Source organism: Manihot esculenta, chromosome 1, assembly GCF_001659605.2.
Source record: "Manihot esculenta cultivar AM560-2 chromosome 1, M.esculenta_v8, whole genome shotgun sequence".
Taxonomy (NCBI): domain Eukaryota; kingdom Viridiplantae; phylum Streptophyta; class Magnoliopsida; order Malpighiales; family Euphorbiaceae; genus Manihot; species Manihot esculenta.
Genome location: NC_035161.2, coordinates 26862005 through 26884898, shown reverse-complemented (window position 1 = coordinate 26884898; position 22894 = coordinate 26862005). Strand labels below are relative to the sequence as shown.

At 37.3% G+C, this 22894-nt stretch overlaps 2 protein-coding genes and 1 pseudogene across 2 annotated transcripts; 1 reads left to right on the top strand and 2 right to left on the bottom strand.

Moving 5' to 3' along the window:
• Positions 1 to 4383: 4383 nt before the first annotated feature.
• LOC110622324 lies at positions 4384 to 7352 on the bottom strand. Its single transcript, XM_021766796.2, has 3 exons — positions 6333 to 7352; positions 5224 to 5344; positions 4384 to 5127 (listed from the first exon to the last, which is right to left on the bottom strand). The coding sequence occupies exons 1-3, from the start codon at positions 7092 to 7094 to the stop codon at positions 4589 to 4591; spliced, it is 1422 nt and encodes a 473-aa protein (XP_021622488.1). The 5' UTR covers positions 7095 to 7352; the 3' UTR covers positions 4384 to 4588.
• A 3357-nt stretch (positions 7353 to 10709) lies between these two features.
• LOC110600442 lies at positions 10710 to 11114 on the bottom strand (annotated as a pseudogene).
• A 2864-nt stretch (positions 11115 to 13978) lies between these two features.
• Positions 13979 to 15426, top strand: LOC110623368 (dehydration-responsive element-binding protein 1A). Its single transcript, XM_021768286.2, has one exon. It carries the CDS (start codon positions 14150 to 14152, stop codon positions 14849 to 14851), a length of 702 nt encoding a protein of 233 aa, XP_021623978.1. The 5' UTR covers positions 13979 to 14149; the 3' UTR covers positions 14852 to 15426.
• The last annotated feature ends 7468 nt before the right edge of the window (positions 15427 to 22894 follow it).

Sequence of the window (22894 nt, the reverse complement as noted above, 5' to 3'; positions counted from 1 at the left end):
GACTTATTAATAGTGCGCAATCGACTAATAAGGCGGAGCCGATTAGTCCATACCCTATCCATTCATTCGTGTAACATCGACCTGATTCACAACATGCACATTTATGACCTTTGCAAGGATCAAAGGAGCTGACCATCGCATCTGAGTTTTGTATTTATCCCCTGATCGGATTAAGTCGTGTTCAGTCTACCTAATCCTTGTCAAAGTCGATTTTTTTTTTATTGTCTGAGACTAGTTGAAGTATGAATACGTATCCTAATCATATGAATCTTATATTTATAATGTTATGCGTTATAATATAATAATCTTGCTATCATAAAATTCCTAAATATATTGTCCAATACAAAATCTAAAGGTTTTGCTCGCCACCTAGTGGCAAAAGTATAATAGCGGCTTCTAGATAATTTCGTATTTGATTCCCACATTTTCTGCCTCACCTGAATGTCAAATGTAGAAGAAATTATAACTGCTGTATTGTGTAAAATTATCTATATAATTCAATAAATTAATAAAAATAAGAAATAATAAGTCAATGAATAAATTTAAAAAATGTAATTAACAAATAATTTTTTTAAATAAAAAGTAATTATTTTTTATATGAATTTCTATATCTTATTCATCTATCCTATTACATAGTTATCCTACACGAATGAAAAAAGAAAATGACGTGACACAATCATTGGTGAATAATTTGTTTTAAGTAACCATAAATCCAATTCTATCTTGTAATTTTGCAACTTACATGCCTGCATTTGTCGTTTATAAAATCTCTCTCGATACCAACACTGGTAAATCTTTTTTCTTTTTTAATACATAATTAAATAATGAACTTTGTCTTTTAATATTAACTTATTAAATTCAAATTTGATTGCTCAGTCAAATGAATTGCACCAACTGCCAAAGATTGAATATGTTTTTTAATCTTAATTTTAAAATTTATGCATTAAAATTAAGAAAATCGTAAAATAACTTCATTTTTATAAGAAATATTAATAATTTACTGAAGCACCTTTATCATTTAATTGTTTAATACTAATAAAACTTGTGATAAGAAATTAGAAAGTTGATAAGAGAGAGATAAATACATTGGGAACAATAATACATAAGAGAAAAATTGAAAAAAAAAACTTAATTTTTTAAAAGGGCAAATAAAATACGATAAAAAAGATTTTTAAATATAAAACTTGAAGTGAGCAGGAGAGAGTGTTAAAAAAGAAAAAAAAAAAACTAACAGATTTCCATTTTCGATCAAGCTTATGAAATTTGGAGCAGGACATTTGTCCATTGCAATGCTGTAAGCTGGCCATATAGTTGATTCTGTTTTTTTTTTCTTCTTCTTTTCTGAATATAGTTGATTCTATTGGAGCAAGCATCAAATACAATGCAGAGCCACATTAAAGTTTGTGAGTTTGCTCTCTCTTTGCAAAGAGAGCTTTTCTTTTTTCCTTGAAGTTTCAGATCTTATTACAATTTGGGTAGTGCTAGTTATCTTGTTTCGTTTTGAAGGTTTAAAAAGACTTCTTGTAATACCCAGCTAAATTTCATTGTCGAAATCTTAACTTTTCATTAGAATTCGAAATTTCAAAATTAGAATATCTAGAAGGGTAAAATAAAATTTTTATAAAATGAATTTGAAGCATTTTAAAATGTGGTAAAGAAAAAATGGGGTTTTGAAATCATCAAGATTCACCCATCGAACATTAGCCAGTAGATCCAGCTATAAAAGGGTCTCAGCCCGATTTTGAGAGAAATTCTTCTCTCTTCTTTTAGGCAAAGGTAAGTCTATGATCCCTTGATAATTTTATTGAGTTTTCTTTAAATCTCTTAGAGAATTCATGAGTTTTTTTCTTTGTTTTGAAAAATCGAAGTCATCTTTTCAAACTTTAGCCTTTGGAGACCCTTCGGAGATCAGTTGTCCTATTCTCCAAGTTCTTGGTTGCTGTCATCATTGTGTCTCCAAGAGATAAGTTTTAATTCTTATTTTTCTTCTGTTGCTGTGATTTTTCAAAAAGAATTATAGGTGTTTTAATGTTTTGATAATGCATGCTAAGTTTATGTCTTTTTTTTTTTCATTTTTGCTTTGAATCTTAGATGCTGAGGTGTTATAAATGTTTGCATATTGTTTTTGGGGTCTTCTAGTTGCTTAGAGGCTCCTAAGTTGTTTTGAAGTTTATGAGCTTCTGCATGTGAGGTTGGGAGTGTTTTTTATGGCTGAGTCAAGGTAGAATCAGGTTTCTGCCTTGCTGGAGAATCTAAGTTTAGTCATCGAACCTGCCTGTGGAGGCAACCTTTTGGTCGTCTAACAAAGGTTTGACCTTTGGACCTGTGAGGGGACTTTAGGATGCCGAACCTGTCACCAAAAGTCTCTTGTCCAGCCTTTTTCAGCTTATTTCCTACGTGTGTTCTTATATGTTTATAGGGGTCTCTTGAGGTAGTTTTTAGAGTTACAAAAGCTATATTTGGTCTCTCATTTAAATCCATCTATGTAGGATCAGACTTGGGAGATCGTAGAGACTTTTAGTGAGATAACTACTTCAAAGTTAGGCGTGCATCAACCAGAGGTGAATAGAACTAAACTGAATAATTATTTTAAAGAAAGCAAATGTTTAAGCATGCTCATGCATAACGAATGCCATGTATTTATATGATTATTTTATATTAGAATTCATGAATATGATGCATTGTATAATTTGTTGTTGTTGTGAATAGATGTTGGATGATCCACTAGTCCTTGAGTATGTTATAACAGATACGAAAAGACTAGGACTTTCCTATTCTACGCCTTTAGCACTATGTAAGGGAAATACCAAAGTTGCCCATTCTATGCCTTGGCACTATAGATATATTATGTTATGTTTAAGAGGAGGTCCTGAGGAGCACCCGTCATAGATCGGATACTATTGGAATATGTAGAGGGTTACTAATGCTAAGTCCATCTTGAGAATTGTTTGTGATGTGAAGCATTCATACGATCATATATTTTCTTAAATTGCTTTTATTTATGTTTCTGCTCACTAGACTCTTATAGCTTATTCCTTTCTTCTAACCCCAGATCTGCAGGATTAGAGTTAGCTTGAGAGGTCGACTGGGTTATTGGTATAGTCCGTGTAATAGTATAACTGTGAATATGTATTAATTTGTGGATTAGAATTGTGCTTTGCATGAGTTTTCTTTGTAATCCTTTCTTTATGGTCCTTTTATATAAAAATTTCTAAGCATAAGTTATGTTTGAACCAAGTTTGATACATGTAATGTTGACCATACTGGACTATTTGATGAGAGCTCTAGTATGAGTATTATGTTTTCAATTATGATGCATGCACATATTGAATTTTGATTTATGAGATGGAAATATATTTTTATGTCAGTTTGTGTGATCATGTATGAGATTATATGAAGTGTAACAGGATGTATAGTAGGCTTGCTACATGCTCTGGCGATCTTAAGTCGATCTGAACCCTAGCGCTAGTAGCAGTCCGATTGTTGGGTTGTTACACCTCTCTCTATGCGGTGTGGGTTTGTCTCTCTTCCAATAGGTAAAAATGTAAATAGTGTGATCTGTATTTTGTGGTGACAACAGCATTTATGGGATTCTAATTCTTTGTAATGTCATGTTTTTTCTTTTCTTTGTATCTTTGTGCCGATAATGAGGTAGTCCGACTTAAGTGTTTTTCCCCCTCTCATTATAACTGTTTTTCATTGTCTCTTACAAATATATTGATGCATGTTAGCTTTGAGGCCCCAACGATACTAATCGAAGGTCTCCTCTACCTATAAGAAGTGGTGATGCCCCCATATCTCTCTCATTGAATCTTTATCTAAGATTCTCTTAGTTTTTTGCTCGAGCGATGGTGAAGACATGATTTGATTGTATAAACTTTTTCTTTATATTTTATAGGGTCAAATCTACTCTGTTCATCTCTTTCTCAGTGTTGTATACTCTATCTTTTGGTTGTTGGCTGCCAACTAGGGCCTCTCTCTCATGTTCTTTAGTCGATGATGTATGGACTAGGCTTATGTTGTGAGTGTTCATTCTTTGTTTTCTTCTTCTGTTCTTTAGGAAAGGGGTGCGGCATTGAGACATTTCCACTTTTGAGTTAGGGTTTGGATCAAAGGTCTTTCGGCTCTTAGGCTTCTAATGCTTGATGGGCTGATTTGTTTGGGCTTTAAAATACTTGTTATTTGTAATCTAAGCCTATCTTTGGGCCAATGGACTTCTTTTAGGAATCTAATAGATACAATGATTGAGATTCCACAAAAGCTATAAATATGATTTCAAAAAAAAAAAAACCATTAATAGGAGAATTTTTTTCTAAATTGGCTTGCACTACTTACCTGTTAGATTCAAATTTAAGTTCCCAAATATCTAATTCTCTAAAAAAATATTTGTAAAATTTTTCTTATTTCAAAATTTTGCTTTTTTAATTTTTCTTCCAAAAATTAAAAGAAATAAGAAGAGACCAAACTGCCGATGCTTCCAAAGTGACTAAATGCTTCAAGGTGGCTTCAATCATTCAAAGCTAAAAATGGCCTGCCTCCAAATGAGTAAAGCAACCTTGAACTAATCCAATATTCATTCTACAAATAATTAGCTTGGGAGATCAAGCATGGCTTCCTTCACCAAAGCATTAAACACCTCAATCTCCAACGCCAACACCAACTCTTCTTTTTCTTCATCAAAATTTTTCCATTTCCCTTTCCTCTCCATATCTCTGACGCAGACGGCTCTTGTATCCTTCACCTCCGAGCCTATAAACATTTCTTCTGGATACCCATTTATCCAATCTTGAGCCTCCTCTATCTCCTTCTTTAAATCTGACTTGGGTCCTTCTAACAAGTTACCATTTGCTCTGTTTTCCATAATTTTCTCCCTGAAGAAGTCTAATAAGATGGTGTCTGCATTAGATGTCAGGCGATGATTCGATTGTATTGTTGCCTTGGCGAGCTTGAGAAGCTGGTGAGGACCTCTTTCTTCTTCAACGTCGTTTTGGAGGGACAATGAACTAGGGTATTTGAGGGGTTCATCTTCTTCAACTGCTAAATCCATTTGCATTTCTAGGTTCAGTGGGTCTAACTCAGCAAGCCTCTCAAATCTTCTGATCTTTGCCATAAATTTCTGTTTAGCTCCTGCAGGGATATATTTAAAATAATGATAAACATCATTCCATAAGGTAATTGAATTTTCAACTTTTTTGATTTGGTTATAAATAGCTAGACACACACCCTCCATTCGGACAAGACTGCGCTGGAAAGGAGAGCAGTTAGTATCTTCTTCATCTTGGAATGGGCAGTCCAGCACTGATACTGGACTAAATTGCTCTTTCTCCTCTTCATTGGGCCACTCCTGTTAAAAATTACAAGAAAAATTAATTACAAATGCAATTAAAATGTTCTGCAGATCCAAGTTTTCCATTTCCAAACATTTAGATTATTTGTTAAACTTTTTTAAAAGTAACTAACGGATATTTATAATAATTCGCCAGAACCGTAACCCAATGTCCATACTTGTTTGGAACATTCGAAAACGAAAGAGAAAGAAAAAATTATAATTAAAATATTAATACTTGAGTGAAAATAATGAAGTTACATTTTTTATTTATTTATAATTTAATTAGCTTTTCTCAATAGCTGATTAAGTCAACCCACTCCTTGACAAAAAAACCATCCACCTGTAAACCCAGTAAATTAATTTTGCTAATATTTGTTTAATCAGTATTATTTTTTTTTAATGTTAAATCATATTACCATAATAAATAACTTTAGCTGGCAGCTAGATTAGACACTCGAGCAGTACACTCAAATCAGGCTCTGTATTTTTCTTTTCTGTCATCCCATATTCCCACCGACAAAAGAGAGAGTAAAAATTTGAAATTCCAAAACTATATTGTTAAAAAAGGAAAAAAAATTGAAAAAGGAAAAAAAATTAAAAATGCAAAAAAAAAAAATGAAAACTAAATACTCTCGCGAGTTTTACCGCCGTAGATCCCGCATTTCGACATCACGTAGATGGATCGTAGCCCTCGAAGAATTCGATTGTTTTTTATTTTATAGAACCGAGACCTACGGTGCTCAGTTCCCGATTTGTACCCCACACGTGAGGTTCATGTGACCGCAGGTCCAGATGTTTCATCCATTTCTTCAAATCCCCGACGTATCCCCCCCTCTTGTCTTCTCTAACTTCTACTGTTTTATTTATTTATTTATTTTAATGGGAGTGGGAGATAGCAAATCGAATAATATGAACCAATCAGAAACAGCCAGCGACCGACAAACGACAACGTAGTTTTACACGCGAGAAATATTAAATAAATATTATAATCTAAATCGCATACCTTTGCGTTTTTTTCCACGGAGAAGGCCATGGAATCCTCACCGCTCGTTGCGCCTACTGCCTCGCTGACTTTCTTCTCGCTGGGTAAATCAATTTGGCCGCCTGCGACGGCGTTTTGGCTGCTGTAACTCTCTGAATTACCGCTATCAACAGTAAATTCGCTGTCAGTCCAACTCTGACTGTTGCTGCCTGAACTCGTTGACAGTCTACATACGTTTGCGACGGGAGAGGCGTAGTTTTGAACTGTGTTGTGATCTGACGGTTCATCTCTTTCCTCTAAGAAGTCACGGAAAGATCTAAACCGTCTGATCTCGCTGCCTTCCCTTTCTCTATGATCCTCTTTCTTCCTTGAGCTTTTCTTGAAGAGCTTCCGCGAAAGGCTTCGGGGCAGAAGGCCTCCTTTTCTGGTTCTGCTGTGGAGGAACGGAAATGACGACTTGGTGGAGGAGGAAGGAAAAGGAAGTAGCTTAACAGCGTTAATAACGGCCTCTGATGCCTTTTGAAGAGCAGAGATTGTTGTAGAAGCTGCTTTAGATGATGTGGTTCTTTTGAAAAATTGTCGACGTTGATTTTTGGGGTTTGTGTTGAGATCGATTTCGAGTAGAAAACGGACGGTGGTGCAGCATTGTCTGCGGGGAAAGGATTTGAAGCCATTGGAAGAACAGGAACTGAGATCATCCGTAAGATAATCCTTGAGCATCAGAGGCCTTTTCTCAATCAAAAAAGGCTTTTCATGAGAGGAGGAAGGAATCATAGAAGCCATTCTGATACTGTTTTGAAATTTAAAAAAGGGTTTAAATCAAGAGCAAAGAGGGGGAAGAGAATTAAGTAAAGGAAAATGAAATAATGAGAGAATGCAGAGACAGTGAAAAGCTGGTAAAGAAACAGCAGGGAGGCATTTAAAACTGGAATAGCAGCTTTTTAGTACAAACACCATAAAAAACTTACAGAGCCACAGAGAGAGAGAGAGATTTTATAGACAAGGGAAACGAAGTGAAGAGTCAATCAGGTGAAGATCTCAAGGAGAAGGAGAGCAAAGAGAGTCGGAGTTGCAGAGAGGTCGAAGAAGCTTGGATGGCTCTTAAGATTCAGTTTTTGAATCTCAAGTATGGTTATTTTATTACTGTGATTTTTGAATTTATTATTTTTAAAAAAAATGGAAGAAAATCACTCTAGAGACCAGTAGTTGACCTTGAAAAATCTTGAAAATGAAATGAGATGTTGTCTTCGTCCATGCAAAAGTAGTTGACTGGGCAGTGTTCACGCGCCTTGCCACGTGTGTTTGTCCTTCAGTCTTACGACAATGTAAGCGTGAAAAATGATCTACTGTCAGATTAACCTGTGTAAGATCAGGATCAAGATCAAGATCAAGATCATGATGATCATTAAGACGTCTCTTTTCATATGTATAGTTGGATGGGCATTCAATTTTGAAGAAGACAATCAATTATCGATTAAATTAATTATCACATAATTATTTCTTTCCTTTAAACCAAAGAGAAGCAAACAATGACCACTCGCATCCATCTTTATCCATTTTCAAGCTTCAATTCTCCCTCCTTTTTAGCTTTTAACCTCCGGCCAGGTGTGGCCCTGCCACTGCTAGCATCGCCACATATGAAAGCCAGTGGTCCTCATCAAGGTACGTATGTGGCCAATTCATTACCAACTTTTTCTATTTTAATTCTTGTCTTTTATTCTAAATGCGAGAAAAACTTATTTATACTGATTTCACTTAAATTTATAATGTAAATGCATGGATTCATTGTGATTATTAAATTTTTTTTATTAATTAATTATATATTTCAACTAATAAAATAAAAAAATATTAAACAACCACCGATTTAAGTGACTATTACCAGCATTTATCATAAACTTATCATAGTTTTAACGAATTGATTATGTCTATAGATTTAGGTGGAGAAGATACGTTTATATATGCACACCATAGCTTCTTCACCGCTTAATCATTAATGCGGCTCAGCAGCTACTGCACTAAAAAGATAAAGAGTTTGAAGGTACATATGCATACACATTGAAAATAATAATATTAAATTAGTAGATTTTTTAATACAAAGATCTGATGACATGGACAAACCTTGAATTAGCATATTTTGTAGCTAGTGGGTATTGGCGATCCATTGGCGTTTTGGTACGAAACGTACCCCACTATTGCAATAACTTTATAGGTACACCCAAAATTGTTTAATCAATGGTGATTTGCTCATAATTGAAAATGGTATTTAATAATAAAAATAATTTTTAAAAAATTGTAGTTGTTGATAAATTTATAATGGTCTTTTTATGATATATGTAAAATAATTGTGATTGAGTAGTTGGGATTTATACACATCAACTACTAGCCTCAGTCTATTAGGTGCTCATAATTTTTTTTTTTTTTTTTTTTTTTGTGGTTTGGAGATAAAAGATTCATTAAAAAAGAATAGTATAAGAAGCTCATAAAAAGATTTTCAGGACAAAAGCCCACACTTGATTTACCCATACAAATTTTAAAGATATTCAGGGCAAAAGCTCACACTTGATCTACCACTCAACAAAGCAAGTGACTCCTCCGAGCATACAGAAAGATAATCACTGAGAGTATTTCTTACAACAAAAAAAAATTCGGAGAAACATCAAACAGCCACAAAAAATCAAGAATTAAAAGAATTTACGGGGCCAAACAGCACTTCTACTATTGACGCTCTCATTCTCTTATAGCCATTTGGAGGACCAGATACTATACTCACAAGGTGGCATCCTTGGAGTTACCATGATCAAAGGACGCAAAATCTAGAGAAAAATTAAAAAATTTCACAATCCAATTGGACAAAGGGGAGGGAAACCCATTACTGAATTACTGGACATGAAAGGCCGATACCGTGACAGGAAAAGGATTTTAAAAACCCTAGAGAATCTAGACGAAATCTAGAGAAGATAACTTTCCCTACCTGAGTTAAAACGTTCCAGATGGAGTCACAAAAATGTAAAATACATTTTTTTTATAAATACATGCATATTTTTAGTTTACCGATAATTGTAAACTACAAATAGGAATAATGGCAAGTATCGATTATTATCGATAAATCATAATATTTTTTTATATTTTTTTTTATACATGAGGAAAATATATATACATTTTAAAAAAAAACTTATTTACATAATATTTTAATATTAAATTTAATTTTAATTGTGATTAAATTAATGAGTTGGGTGTAAATGAATTAAACCTTTCGTGAACTGCTTGAGATTGAATTTAATAAAAATTTAATCGAGCTCGACTCAGTTTTTAAATGATTCAAGTTGAAACCTAATTTTTAGAATTATTTGATAAATGAGTAAAATTTGAATTTTATAATATTCGGTTTGTTAAAACTCATAAATTCAGTTTATTTTCGAGTTTATGAGTAAACTCGCGAACTATCTCGTTAAATAAACTCATATTTTTATTATGAGAGAAATAACCTCAAATCTTATATATACTTTAATGAGTCAAATTTAAATTTTTTAAAATTTAGCTTCAGATAGTTTAATTATACTTTTAAATTTATACATATTTATATTATTAAAATTTAAAAATTTATATTTATAAATTTATGAACTAATTTAATACACTTATTTAATTAAAATTATTTTAATTTTAAATTTATTAATTTTAAATAAAAAATTATTATACATATAAATAAATTAAATTATTTATAAACTATTTCACACTAAATTTGATAAAAACTCAGAGTAATCTAAATTCATTTTCAAAACGAATTAAATTTAACTTTTTAATATTCAATTTAAGTTTAAAATAAATAAATATCGAATTCAATTCCAACTCAAAAAAAATTTTAACAAACTAAATTTTAACTATTTAAAATTTGATTCCACTCCATTAATTTACACATTTGAATTTGATAGATAAATGGCAATAAAAGCAGATAGTTATCACTAATTTTGCGTTCAGTTGGAGTGGACTGCTGAATTGCAGAAATGCCACAGCTGATTATTCCTATTCAGAACGTTTTAATTTTAAAAAATATATATATATAAATTCTATCAAATTAGTTATGATTTCAATTGATTTTAACATGTTTTTAATTAACAATTAAAATTTTTATTAAAGTAAAAAAATTTTAAAAAAATTAATTAAATTAAATTTTTATAAATTTTTAATTTCAAACAAAATATATTAAAATAATAAATTTCAAATAAAAAAAATAAAAAATATTTTCAAAAAGTTAAAAGATTAAAAATATTTTATAAAATAAATTACACTTTAATTTTTAAATTATATAATAATTAATAAAATAATTTTTATATTTTTATTTTATTTAAATACATGATTCCTTTATCTATTTCTCGGTGATTCAAATATAATAGTTAGATTAAATATCTGAAAAATATTTTTTCTATCTACGATTGCCCGTATCCTTATTTCTACCGAAACTAAGCCAGGTGGGAAGGCTCTCTGCTTGCTTTGGTGAAAGCAACTGCACCGGTGTTTCTCTTCCGGGAGTGTCCTTACAGTCAGGAGTCTCGGGTAGGAGAGGCAGAGTCACCACCGCATCCACCTTCTCCTCGCTCAAATTCCCGTTTGTGGAGTTAAACCTTCTCCTCTCTCTGCCAGATCTGGAACCAGCCTCACTCATCTCCGGCGATGATCCACATGAGACTGAACCGACGTTGTCCGGTTTAGAAGCAATCGATCATTATTCGATCAACTTTCGATATATCATATGCACCCCCACCGTACCTCGCTATGCAGCAACCTCCCCTACCATCCATTTTGCACTTTTTTCTCTCTCGGTGAACCCCCAACTCCCTCAGCCTCTACCTTCTCTCCTCCCGCTAATTTTTGCCGTCCTTAACGACGATAGGCACACACTCAGCCTAAAGGCCCCAAGAGAAGGACTATATTTATGAGAACTATGGGCTCAACGCGTGTGGATCTCCGACATGTGTGTATCGGTAGGGTTTAACAGCACAGAAAGGGGATTTCAGCCATGATAAATGGCGAGGGTCGAAGCAGCTCCATGGCCATGATTTTCTGTCTGTCTCTCGAGAGAATTGTAAGGGAAAATTGTAAAGCGGAGCAACAACGTTCAACGTTGAGGTGGAGTAGAAATTGGAGCGAAAATAGCAGAGTTGGTGGAGGAAAGTGGGTCGACGGAGAAAGCGGAGGGCAGTGACGGCACTATCTGATTGCAGAGTCATCGGTTTGTGTTGTTATGGAACAGTTAAATAAACTGTATTATTATTAATTTTTTATAATTTCAAAATTTTTTACCCTATATGGCCTTTTATCTAAAAATATAATTGTTATTTTTCTCACGCGTTTCCATGAAATATTTGTTAATTTATTTAATAAATACAATTTAATTATTATTTTGATTTAATCATATAAAAATATATTGTAATTATTATTATTGTATCAAAATAGAAATTAGGTGGTATTTAATAAAAATAAAAAATATATATTAAAATTATAAAAGAAATAAAATGCTTTTTTTTTGAAAGAATAATATTAAATAAAGTTAGAAAATTAATACCGAAAATTGAGATAAAATAATAGTGGTAAATGTGGTAAGAAATTGTGTAGAAGAATACTACGAAGAAAAAATAATTTTTTAAGATTTAATTAGTTATTTATTTTTAAATTATTATGTATTTGGACGGAATGAAAATAAAATTATTTAAAAATTCAGTTTTAAAAATATATAAATTAATTTATTAATTATTGTAAAATTTTAAAAATAAAATATAATTTATTTTATTTTATAATATTAAATTGTAATCTTATTTAGAGGGTTAAATTGTTATTGTAATTTAACTAAAAACTACATGATTTGGGTAAGTGTAATTTTATTGTATATTATAGTTATTTAACTAAAAAGAAAGAAATATATATACTAATAATTTATGTAGTTATATAATTTAGTATTACTTTATCTTTTAATTTTTTTTTATCAAATCTTTTAAAGTTTAAAAATAAAAAAGAGGAAAATAACATAAATATGTATTAAAAACTGAGTGGATATTTAAAATAATATTATTTATATCATATTTTATGATTTTTTCTATAAAAATTATTTATAATGTTACTTAATATTTATTATTTTATATTAAAAACATATTTATTATCTAATATATGAATTTATTCCTTATATAGTCATAGTATTAACTTAATTTTATTATAAATTTAAATTAAAATATAAACAATTATATTTTTTAATAATTATACTACAATTTTAAATAGAATAATCTCCATAAAATCATAATTTAAATAAATTAATTTTAAATTTATAAAATATAAAAATTACTACAAAAATTTTATTTAAAAAAATATAAATATTTAGATGAATTACAAATGCACTGATCGATTAACTTATTTAATGACTTCATAAATGATACTATTAGTAAATTTATTTATAATATTTTACTTTTAAATTTATTCACGAATTTAATAAATAAATTTGTTGAATAGAACTGTTTAAGAATCTATTCATACATTTTTAAACCAAATCGGATATTACTACTTCAATTTTAATTGAACAAATCAAATATTACTGCTTCAAAGTCTAATTCATTTATCAAACAAATTTAAATTGAGTTCAAATTCAATTTATTGAATAAAATCCCAAATAGGTTTGGTGGTTTAACCTCTAGGTTTGGACTTGTTGAGCCCACCTTTGGATGGTGAGATGTATACTAACAACGGGTCATAAAATTAACAGCGGCCCACGTGAATTTCGCTAGCCGTAACGCGTGGCGCAGCCTCGTTCACGTCATCATATTACGTAACAACAGGCGTATGGATATTTCTCAATCACTTTTCACGTTTTTTTTTTCGTCAACAAGCTTTTTTAGTCATTTTTTTCAATTTTAAACCTTAAAGTATATTATTCTTTTTTAAAAAATTTTAATTTATTTCTGCTACTAAATTCTGATCAGAGATTGGCTTATTTTTAAATCTATACATGTGTTTGTGTAATTGATTAAATATAATAAATAATAATTTAGTTTGATACTGCAATATAAAATAATAATTTATTTATAATAAATAAAATTTTTTATTAAATTTTATAATATTTCTAAGATATTATTGTCTAAATCCTAATTACATTTTCTAATTAAAATGTAATAGTGAAAATAATATTTAGTTTGTAAAAAAATAAAGTTACTACAGAATTTTCCATATATATAATATAATAAAAAAGGGAAAAAAAATAAAACATGTGCAATTTGAGGATAAAATCAGATATGGGGCCTGAAATTGAAATTAAAATGTGAATGTATGAATTATAAAAGGATAAGATAAAGGAGAGTAAAACAAATAAAAAAAAGGGGAAAAATTGATAATGAACGCATTAATTAATTAATTAAAAGCTAAAGATACATTGCACTTGCACATGCATGCAGAAATATAATTAAACCTGACTCTTAATTGTTTGAAAATTTGACAGACACGGAGCCAACACACTCTCCACACGAACTCACTGCTTAAGACTACCAACCATCAGATTATCCACGGACCCAGCAGCCCAAGTGTTTGTTTTTTAGTACATTTCCTCCAATCTCTATCTTCCACGTCTTCTTTTTCAACCCTAGAGAAATAAACTTCATGGTCCTTATTTTCAGTTTCAGACACGCTCTCAACACATATACTTCTCTAGTTGTCACTTCACTTGAGAGACAGCACTGCAAGACTTTAGAGAGAGAGAAGTCTTTTTATATGTGTTCACATCAAGAATCGTAAACCTACTCGATCTCTAATCAACCCATTACACCAATTTTGTAAGTAAAAGTTTTCGCCAATACCCCTTTGCAATGAACATCTCTGCCCAGTTCTATGATCCGCTCCCGTTTTACAGCAGACAAGAATCATCCTCACCGTCCGATGCCAGTAGTTCTACTGAAGCTCATGGCAACTCAGATGAAGAAGTAGTGTTACTGGCCTCTAATCGTCCCAAGAGGCGTGGTGGGAGAAGAATATTCAAGGAGACTCGTCATCCAGTTTTCAGAGGTGTAAGGAGGAGAAATGGTAATAGGTGGGTGTGTGAGCTCAGAGAACCTAATAAGAAGTCACGTATATGGCTTGGTACGTATCCTACGCCTGAAATGGCAGCTAGGGCACACGATGTAGCAGCATTGGCGCTTAGAGGAAAGTCCGCTTGCCTTAACTTTGCTGATTCTGCTTGGAGACCGTTGCCAGTGCCAGCTTCTCTAGATGCTAGGGATATTAGGAAGGCTGCCAAGGAGGCCGCAGAGTTGTTTCCGACTCAAGTATTTGCATGTGATGATCAAGTTACAGTGAAAGGTAGTAACGTGATGGAGGATTCGATTGAAGCTTCCAGTGATGAAGGCAAAGTTTTTGAAGAAAATGGCTTGTTTATTGATGAAGAGGCGGTATTCGAGATGCCAAGATTACTCGAGGAAATGGCACAAGGTCTTCTACTGCCTCCACTGCATTTTGATTCGGATGCTACTGTCTTGGAAACTTATGTTGATATTTCTTTGTGGAATTACTAACTATTTTTCGTCAAGAGATCACTTGGTACTATCTGAAGCATTGCTCCTTCTCTCGCAGATATATGAGTCCATTTTCCTTCAAATAAGAAAAACTGAAAAAGTTTAAAAGGAGCACTATTTTTTTTAATGCTCCCAACCAAACTGTTGCTTGTAGAATCATAGAATTATTATGGAAAATATATAGTAGCTCTTATAGATTATACTCATTCAAACTTGAGCAAAGGATACAATCCCATTTTGAAAGTATTCTTTCTATCCTTTTTTTTTTTTTTTTTCTGTTGTATTAGTCCCATGATTGCTGGGATTGGATTCTGTTTTATTCTTAGCAAGTCATTTATTATAGGCTGTAAATATATATGGTAATCAAGGGATGTGTGCAATTACAATCAATTGCGAATCTCTTTTTTGTATTGGAGCTCAAACCAAAGGTTTAAATACCATTTTTTTTCCTCAATCTTCATGGCCTTCCAATCATCTTCTTCTGACTCTTCTCCTCTGTTGCCTGCCATTTTCCATCACTTCACAACCAGTAACTATCAAGCTCGCTTCCTCCAATTACCTACTTTGAAGAACACAAATTATTTCAATTCCTTATGGACAACACGGAATCACCATCATTCTCCAAAACTAGAATATACAAGATGATGACCGCTGGATTTCTTCACCCCAGAACAGGGGCTTGACCACAGCCAAAGGCCCATGACACCGAGGCCCACGCACTTGATACCCCCCAACAAGCCTGGCTCATTCCAGCTTCCGGGCCGGGCTCGACCAAGCTTCCTCACTCAGTCCAGTCTGATCCCTGACCAGCAGACCCCTCTCAGGCCCAGCGTCCAGCCCAACTCTCGACCCAGCCCGGGGTCCCGAACAGTACTCACCAGACAGCCTGGCAGATCCGCTCAAACGTACGTATGAGGAGAATCAGAGGCCGTTACGCATGTAACAGGCAGCTGATACCCTAGTACATCCGAATCTGTATGGCAGAGACGCGTGGACCAATCCTGGAGAGACCTTTACACGTCACCAGCAAGCAAGACAATGTATAAAAGAGGAGTCCCCTCCTCAGAATGTTTTAAGCTTGATTATTCAATACAAAAACCCTATTCTATTGGATCTCAGATCATCAATTGGCGCCGTCTGTGGGGAAACGAAGGAGATCTTTTCATCACCGGAGTTTTCATTTTCAAAACCCACTGAGATCCACAATGGCAAACCACCAAGAAAGTAACCTTAATATTCCAAATGACTTAAGCTCTGTCCAAGAGGGGCAGCAGTTCTCTTTTTCTAGCCCTACGACGTTGAATAACCAAACACCCATCTCTCTTAATCCCTCGCCAGGCTTGGCAGGGAATACTCCCACCATGACCCTGTCTAACCAAGACATTCAAACCATGGCTCTCCAGCTACAAACCACTGCTCACTGGTTGGGGCAGATAATGCAACAAAGGGGACTTAGCACCCCAGTAAACGCACTCCCAGTAGTGGAGGAACCCAGAACCGATGAACCCCGACCTACCTCTATCCGCCTCCAAACTAATAACCACGATGCCGGAGAAGAGGAAGAGCCGGAGGCCCGAATCCATGGGAGAAGGGCAAGAGAGATGATAGAAAATGAAGAGGTGGACAACTATTCTGCTGAGACAACCGGGGAAACGGGAACTGAAACAGAGGAGGAAGAACGTAGTTTGGGCAAAAGATCCAACCCAGAAGACGAGAAAATGAACCAAAAACTGAAAAGGTTGAAGGAGCAGCTCCTAGCCGAGCTAGGTAAAAAAGATCAGAGTCAAACCTCCTTGCCTACTTCTTCTCCCTTCTCAAAGGTAATGCAGCAGGAGACCGTTCCCAAAAAGTTTATGATGCCGCCGATGGCGGCCTATAATGGGGCCGGAAACCCGAGAGAACATGTCATGAACTATAAGACCTTCATGGAGTTGCAAACTCTGTCAGATGCTCTGATGTGCAAGGTGTTCCCAACAACGCTCTCGGGATCAGCGAGGGCATGGTTCAATAGCCTGGAGGCCGGAAGCATTAAAAGTTTTGGAGACCTTGCCCTCCGCTTCATCAGCCGGTTCGTAGCCGGGGTGCCAGCAGATAGGAAGACAAGCTATCTGGAAACAGTTAGGCAAAAAGCTGGTGAATCTCTCAGAGAGTATGTCGCCCGTTTCAATACGGAGGCCCTGCAGATTCCCGAGCTCGACGAAGGAAGGGCGGTAGAGGCCATGCAAAAGGGAACAACCTCTGCCGAGTTCTTTGGTTCTTTGAGCAGGAAACCTCCGACCTCACTGGCCGAGTTGATGAAGAGGGCGGAAAAGTACATAAGGCAGGATGACGCCTTAGTAACGAGTAGATTTGCTAAAGGGGCGGCAGGAAAAGAGAAAGCCCCGGAGGAAGGAAGGCTGGAGAAACACGAGAAGAAGCATGGGAAGAGGCCTGAGCCATATAAGCAGGCCTGGGAAAGAAGGGATCAAGGGCCCCCCCCTCCTCCTAGGGCTCATGAACCACGAGTGCTCCCCCCTTGGGTTCCTGAGAAGCCTACTCCCCTCAACGCTTCCAGAGCCGAAGTGCTCATGGCAGTCCAGGATAAGGAGTTCCTCCAGTGGCCTAAACCCATGAGATCGGACGCAGATCAGAGGAATCCTGACAAGTATTGTCAGTACCACCGGACACATGGCCACGATACAAATAACTGTTTTCAGTTAATCACGGAGATTGAAAGATTGATAAAAAGGGGGCATCTCAAAAATTTTGTGAAGAAACCGGAGGGGCAGAGGCCTCCGCCCAGTCCGGCAGCCCAGATGCCCAGGAGAACCGGAGCTGGACCAGTGAATGATGGGTCTAGTGGGACTATTAATATGATTGTTGGAGGAACTGGAGGACGGATGAGCCGTCGAGGAAAGAAGAGAAACCGGGAAGGAGAGGTCAGCAATGGCGAGGTCATGCAGATCGTTGAACACTCACCCATGGCCATCGTTTTCTCTTCAGAAGATGCACAGGGCATTCAGATGCCCCATGATGACGCGCTTGTTATTGAAGCAGTCATTCATAATTTTCGGGTGAAGAAGGTTCTGGTGGATGATGGGAGCAAGGTCAATTTATTGCCATATCGGGTTTTCCAGCAGATGGGAATCCCGGAGGAACAGCTGGTTCGGGACCAGTCACCCATCAAAGGGATCGGAGGAGCACCGGTATTTGTAGAAGGGAAGGTGAAGCTGGCCCTTACCTTGGGAGAAGCACCCAGAGCTCGCACCCATCATGAGGTGTTTTTGGTGGTTAAACTCCCACTGAGTTATAATGCGATTTTAGGGAGGCCGGCGTTGTTCGATTTCGAGGCTGTCACTAGCATCCGGTATCTGGCACTCAAATTCCCAACAGAGGGAGGAGTGGGAATAATTAAGGGCTGTCAAGAAGAAGCAAGGGCGGTATACTTGGCCACAGTAACAGAACCGAGCTCAACTGGAGAGGCACTCGACTCGGAAGTTCTGGAGGTCAGAGATGAAACAAAAGAAGCCCGGACAGAGCCAGTCGGAGAATTGGAGACTTTCCCCTTATCAGGAGCAGATGCAAGCAAGGTTTTCAGTCTTAACGCCAACCTCACCAAAGAACAAAAAGCTGAAGTCATGACTCTGATCCGAGGTCACGCGTCGACCTTCGCATGGAAGCCCTCAGACATGCCTGGACTTGACCCAAAAGTGATGACACACCGATTGAATGTCCTCCCCGAGGCCAGACCAGTGAAGCAAAAGAAGAGAGTAGTAGGAAGGGAAAAACAGCAAGCCACCCGAGAGGAAGTGCAGAAGTTAGAAGAAGCAGGCTTTATTAGGGAAGTAATGTACCCGCAATGGTTGGCAAATCCTGTGTTAGTCAAAAAAGCCAATGGCAAATACAGGATGTGCATAGATTTTACCGACCTAAATAAAGCCTGCCCCAAAGATTGTTACCCCCTCCCCGATATTAATAAAATGGTCGATTCAACGGCCGGATTTGATTATATGTCTTCTTTGGATGCTATGTCTGGTTATCACCAAATCCCAATGGAGATGTCGGATGAGGAGAAAACCTCATTCATAACTGAAGACGGGACTTACTGCTACAAAGCTATGCCTTTCGGATTAAGAAACGCCGGTGCAACTTACCAACGATTAATGAATAAAATCTTTAAGAACCAGATTGGCAGGAACGTAGAAGTGTATGTGGATGACATGGTGGTTAAAAGTTCAACTTTTCAACAACACATAGCAGATCTAAGGGAGATATTTGGGGTGTTAGATCAATACAGAATGAAGTTAAACCCAGCAAAATGTGCTTTTTTCATCAGGGGAGGAAAGTTCTTGGGATACATGGTGAGTGGAAGAGGCATTGAGCCTAATCCGGAGAAAGTAGAAGCCATATTGAATATGCCAGAGCCGACCTGCGTAAGGGACGTCCAGAGATTAACCGGGAGAGTGGTGGCGCTTAACCGATTTATGTCGAAGTCAGCAGAAAAGTGTTTACCATTCTTCAAAAAGTTGAGAAAGGTACCAAGCTTCGAATGGACGGAAGACTGCCAAAAAGCTTTCGCGGAACTTAAGAAATATCTTAGCTCGCCTCACGTGCTCAGCAGTCCCATGAAAGGGGAAGAGCTTCTGATATATTTGGCAGCCTCAGAACAGGCAATCAGCGCGGTACTAGTAAGGGTAGAAGGAGGAGAGCAGAAACCTGTTTTCTACATCAGCAAGGTACTTAGAGACACTGAGGTCAGGTACTCGAACATTGAAAAATTGGCTTATGCCTTGTTGTTAGCAGTCCGGAAATTCAAAGTTTATCTGGAAGGCCACCAAGGAGTTGTGATGACGAACCAACCCTTAAAGAAGATCCTACGTAGGCCGGAAACTTCAGGACGGATGTTAGCATGGTCCGTGGAAATCAGCCCCTACTGTCTGGAATACCGACCTCGGACAGCAATAAAATCCCAAGCGCTGGCTGACTTCATAGCAGAATGCTCTTTCAACGAGGAGAAGGAAGAATCATCCTCGGAGATGCCTAGAAAGGAAGGAGAGCGAAAGCTTCCCCAAGAATTTAGCTGGAAGCTATATGTAGATGGAGCATCAGGATCTGAGGGCAGCGGCGCAGGGATAATGCTTAAGGGGCCGGAGGGCTTCAAAGTGTGTTATGCGTTACGGTTAGAATTCAAGGCTTCTAACAATATGGCTGAGTACGAAGCCTTGGTGAATGGGATGTTGGTAGCCTCGGAAGTAGGGGTAACCGACCTCGAAGTAAATAGTGACTCTCAACTGGTGATCAACCAGGTAACCGGGGTATATCAAGCCAGAGACCCCATCATGCAGAACTATCTTGATAAAGTAAAAGCCATAGAAGCCGAGCTTGTAGAACGGGGAGTTATTATCAGATTTCAAAGAATACCTCGGGATGAAAACGAGGAGGCAGACATGCTTAGTCGATTGACCAAAGAAGAGTTAGAACAGCTCCCTGACGAAGTATACATACAGCATATCCGCACACCTGCTTTCCAAAAGACAAACACAGTACTGCAAGTGGATCAGAACCCAACGTGGATGAGCCCCTACCTAAAATATTTGGAGAAGGGCGAACTCCCTGAAGACAAAGACGAAGCCAGAAAGATAGCAGCTCGAGCTGCCAACTACCAAGTAATAAGGGGAACTTTGTACAGAAAGGGGAAGTCCAGCCCATGGCTCCGATGTGTGAGTCCGGAAGAAGCTGCAAAGATAATGGAGGAAATACATAGAGGCCTATGTGGGGCTCACGAGGGAGCAGGGACATTAGCTAACAAAATATTCAGGCAAGGATACTACTGGCCTACTGTTAAGAAAGAAGCAGAAGAGTTTGTCCGAAGGTGCGACGTATGTCAGAGATTTGCTAATGCCATCAGGACCCCTGCCACTCCTCAAGCAAGCATATCCAGTCCATGGCCTTTCTCACAATGGGGAATTGACATCCTGGGACCTTTCCCCAAGACTACGGGGCAAAGGAAATTTGTAGTAGTGGCTGTGGAATACTTCTCGAAATGGCCAGAGGCAGAAGCAATAGCAACAATCACAGCCAGAAAAATGATAGATTTTGTATGGGGGCATGTCATCTGCAGATTTGGCATACCTAGAGTGCTTATCTCAGACAACGGCAGACAATTTGACTGCAGCACCTTCAAGACCTTCACGACGAACATGGGTATATGGCATAAGTTCTCCTCCGTGGCCCATCCTCAGACCAATGGTCAAACGGAAGTCACTAACAGAGCAATCCTCCAAGGATTAAAAAAGCGGCTGGACGGTGCAAAGGAAAACTGGGCAGAAGAACTCAATAGTATTCTATGGGCACTCCGAACTACTCCCAGAGCACCCACTAAGGAAACACCGTTCGCACTCGCTTACGGTACAGAGGCCGTAGTTCCAGTTGAATTACAGATCCCCACTCATCGAGTTCAATTTCTCAGTGAGGACACCAATGGGGACAAGTTAAGAAGCAACCTGGATGCTCTTGAAGAAGTTAGGGAAGAAGCACAAATCCGAACTGCTGCTTATCAACAACGAGCGGCAAGATATTATAATCAAAAGGTCAGAGAAAGAAGCTTAAAGGTGGGAGACCTGACTTTAAGAAACTTGGAAGCTACAGGAAAAAGAGCAGCCGCAGGCAAGCTAGCACCGACATGGGAAGGTCCATTCAAGGTGACAAAAGTGGTTAAGCCCGGGGTATACCGAATTGAAGATATGCAAGGCAACCCCGAGCCCCACGCCTGGAACATCCAGCACTTAAAAAGGTACTTCCCTTGAAATATATGTAAAGAAAAAAAAAATTGTACTCTGAAAGGCATAAATAAAATAACGCCATTCTTTACGCAATGATGTTATCTCCATTAAGAGTGTTACTTCTCTTTGAAAAAGAAAGAACAAAACTAGAAGACCGGGATCCCCAAGATCTCCCGGATACCAGACCAGGATCCCCAAGATCTCCTGGCAAAAGAAGACCTCCTTGAGACATAGAGACCTCCTGGAGGTAGAAGACCAGGATCCCCAAGATCTCCTGGCAAAAGAAGACCTCCTTGAGACATAGAGACCTCCTGGAGGTAGAAGACCAGGATCCCCAAGATCTCCTGGCACTAGAAAACCTTACTGAGACATAGAGACCTCGGTGAGGCAGAAGACCAGGATCCCCAAGATCTCCTGGCAAAAGAAGACCTCCTTGAGACATAGAGACCTCCTGGAGGTAGAAGACCGGGATCCCCAAGATCTCCCGGACACAAGACCAGGATCCCCAAGATCTCCTGGCGAAAGAAGACCTCCTTGAGACATAGAGACCTCCTGGAGGTAGAAAACCGGGATCCCCAAGATCTCCCGGACACAAGACCAGGATCCCCAAGATCTCCTGGCGAAAGAAGACCTCCTGGAGACATAGAGACCTCCTGGAGGTAGGAGACCGGGATCCCCAAGATCTCCCGGACACAAGACCAGGATCCCCAAGATCTCCTGGCGAAAGAAGACCTCCTTGAGACATAGAGACCTCCTGGAGGTAGAAGACCAGGATCCCCAAGATCTCCTGGCAAAAGAAGACCTCCTTGAGACATAGAGACCTCCTGGAGGTAGAAGACCAGGATCCCCAAGATCTCCTGGCACTAGAAAACCTTACTGAGACATAGAGACCTCGGTGAGGCAGAAGACCAGGATCCCCAAGATCTCCTGGCAAAAGAAGACCTCCTTGAGACATAGAGACCTCCTGGAGGTAGAAAACCAGGATCCCCAAGATCTCCTGGCACTAGAAAACCTTACTGAGACATAGAGACCTCGGTGAGGCAGAAGACCAGGATCCCCAAGATCTCCTGGGGATAGCCGGTGAGGCCCCAAGGTCACCATGGCACAGCCAGGATCTCGTAAGACCTCCTGAAGGAAAGAATAGTTGGTGAAGGACTTCAGGGCCCCCCAAAACACGAAAATTTCCCATAACTTTATGCAGGAACAACTTACAAAACTATATTTCCGACCTCACAAACATAGAGAGGTCCGGCACTGCCGAAAAAAAAAAAAAAAAAAAAAA

Bases quoted from the DNA above. Each gene is read 5' to 3' on its own strand.
- LOC110622324 (XM_021766796.2), bottom strand. From the start codon at position 7,094: ATGGCTTCTATGATTCCTTCCTCCTCTCATGAAAAGCCTTTTTTGATT. The intron at 5,345-6,332 runs GTATGCGATTTA...AATTTTTAACAG, and splicing joins CCGTGGAAAAAAACGCAAAG to GAGTGGCCCAATGAAGAGGA. The intron at 5,128-5,223 runs GTGTGTGTCTAG...ATATCCCTGCAG, and splicing joins CAGTCTTGTCCGAATGGAGG to GAGCTAAACAGAAATTTATG.
- LOC110623368 (XM_021768286.2), top strand. From the start codon at position 14,150: ATGAACATCTCTGCCCAGTTCTATGATCCGCTCCCGTTTTACAGCAGA.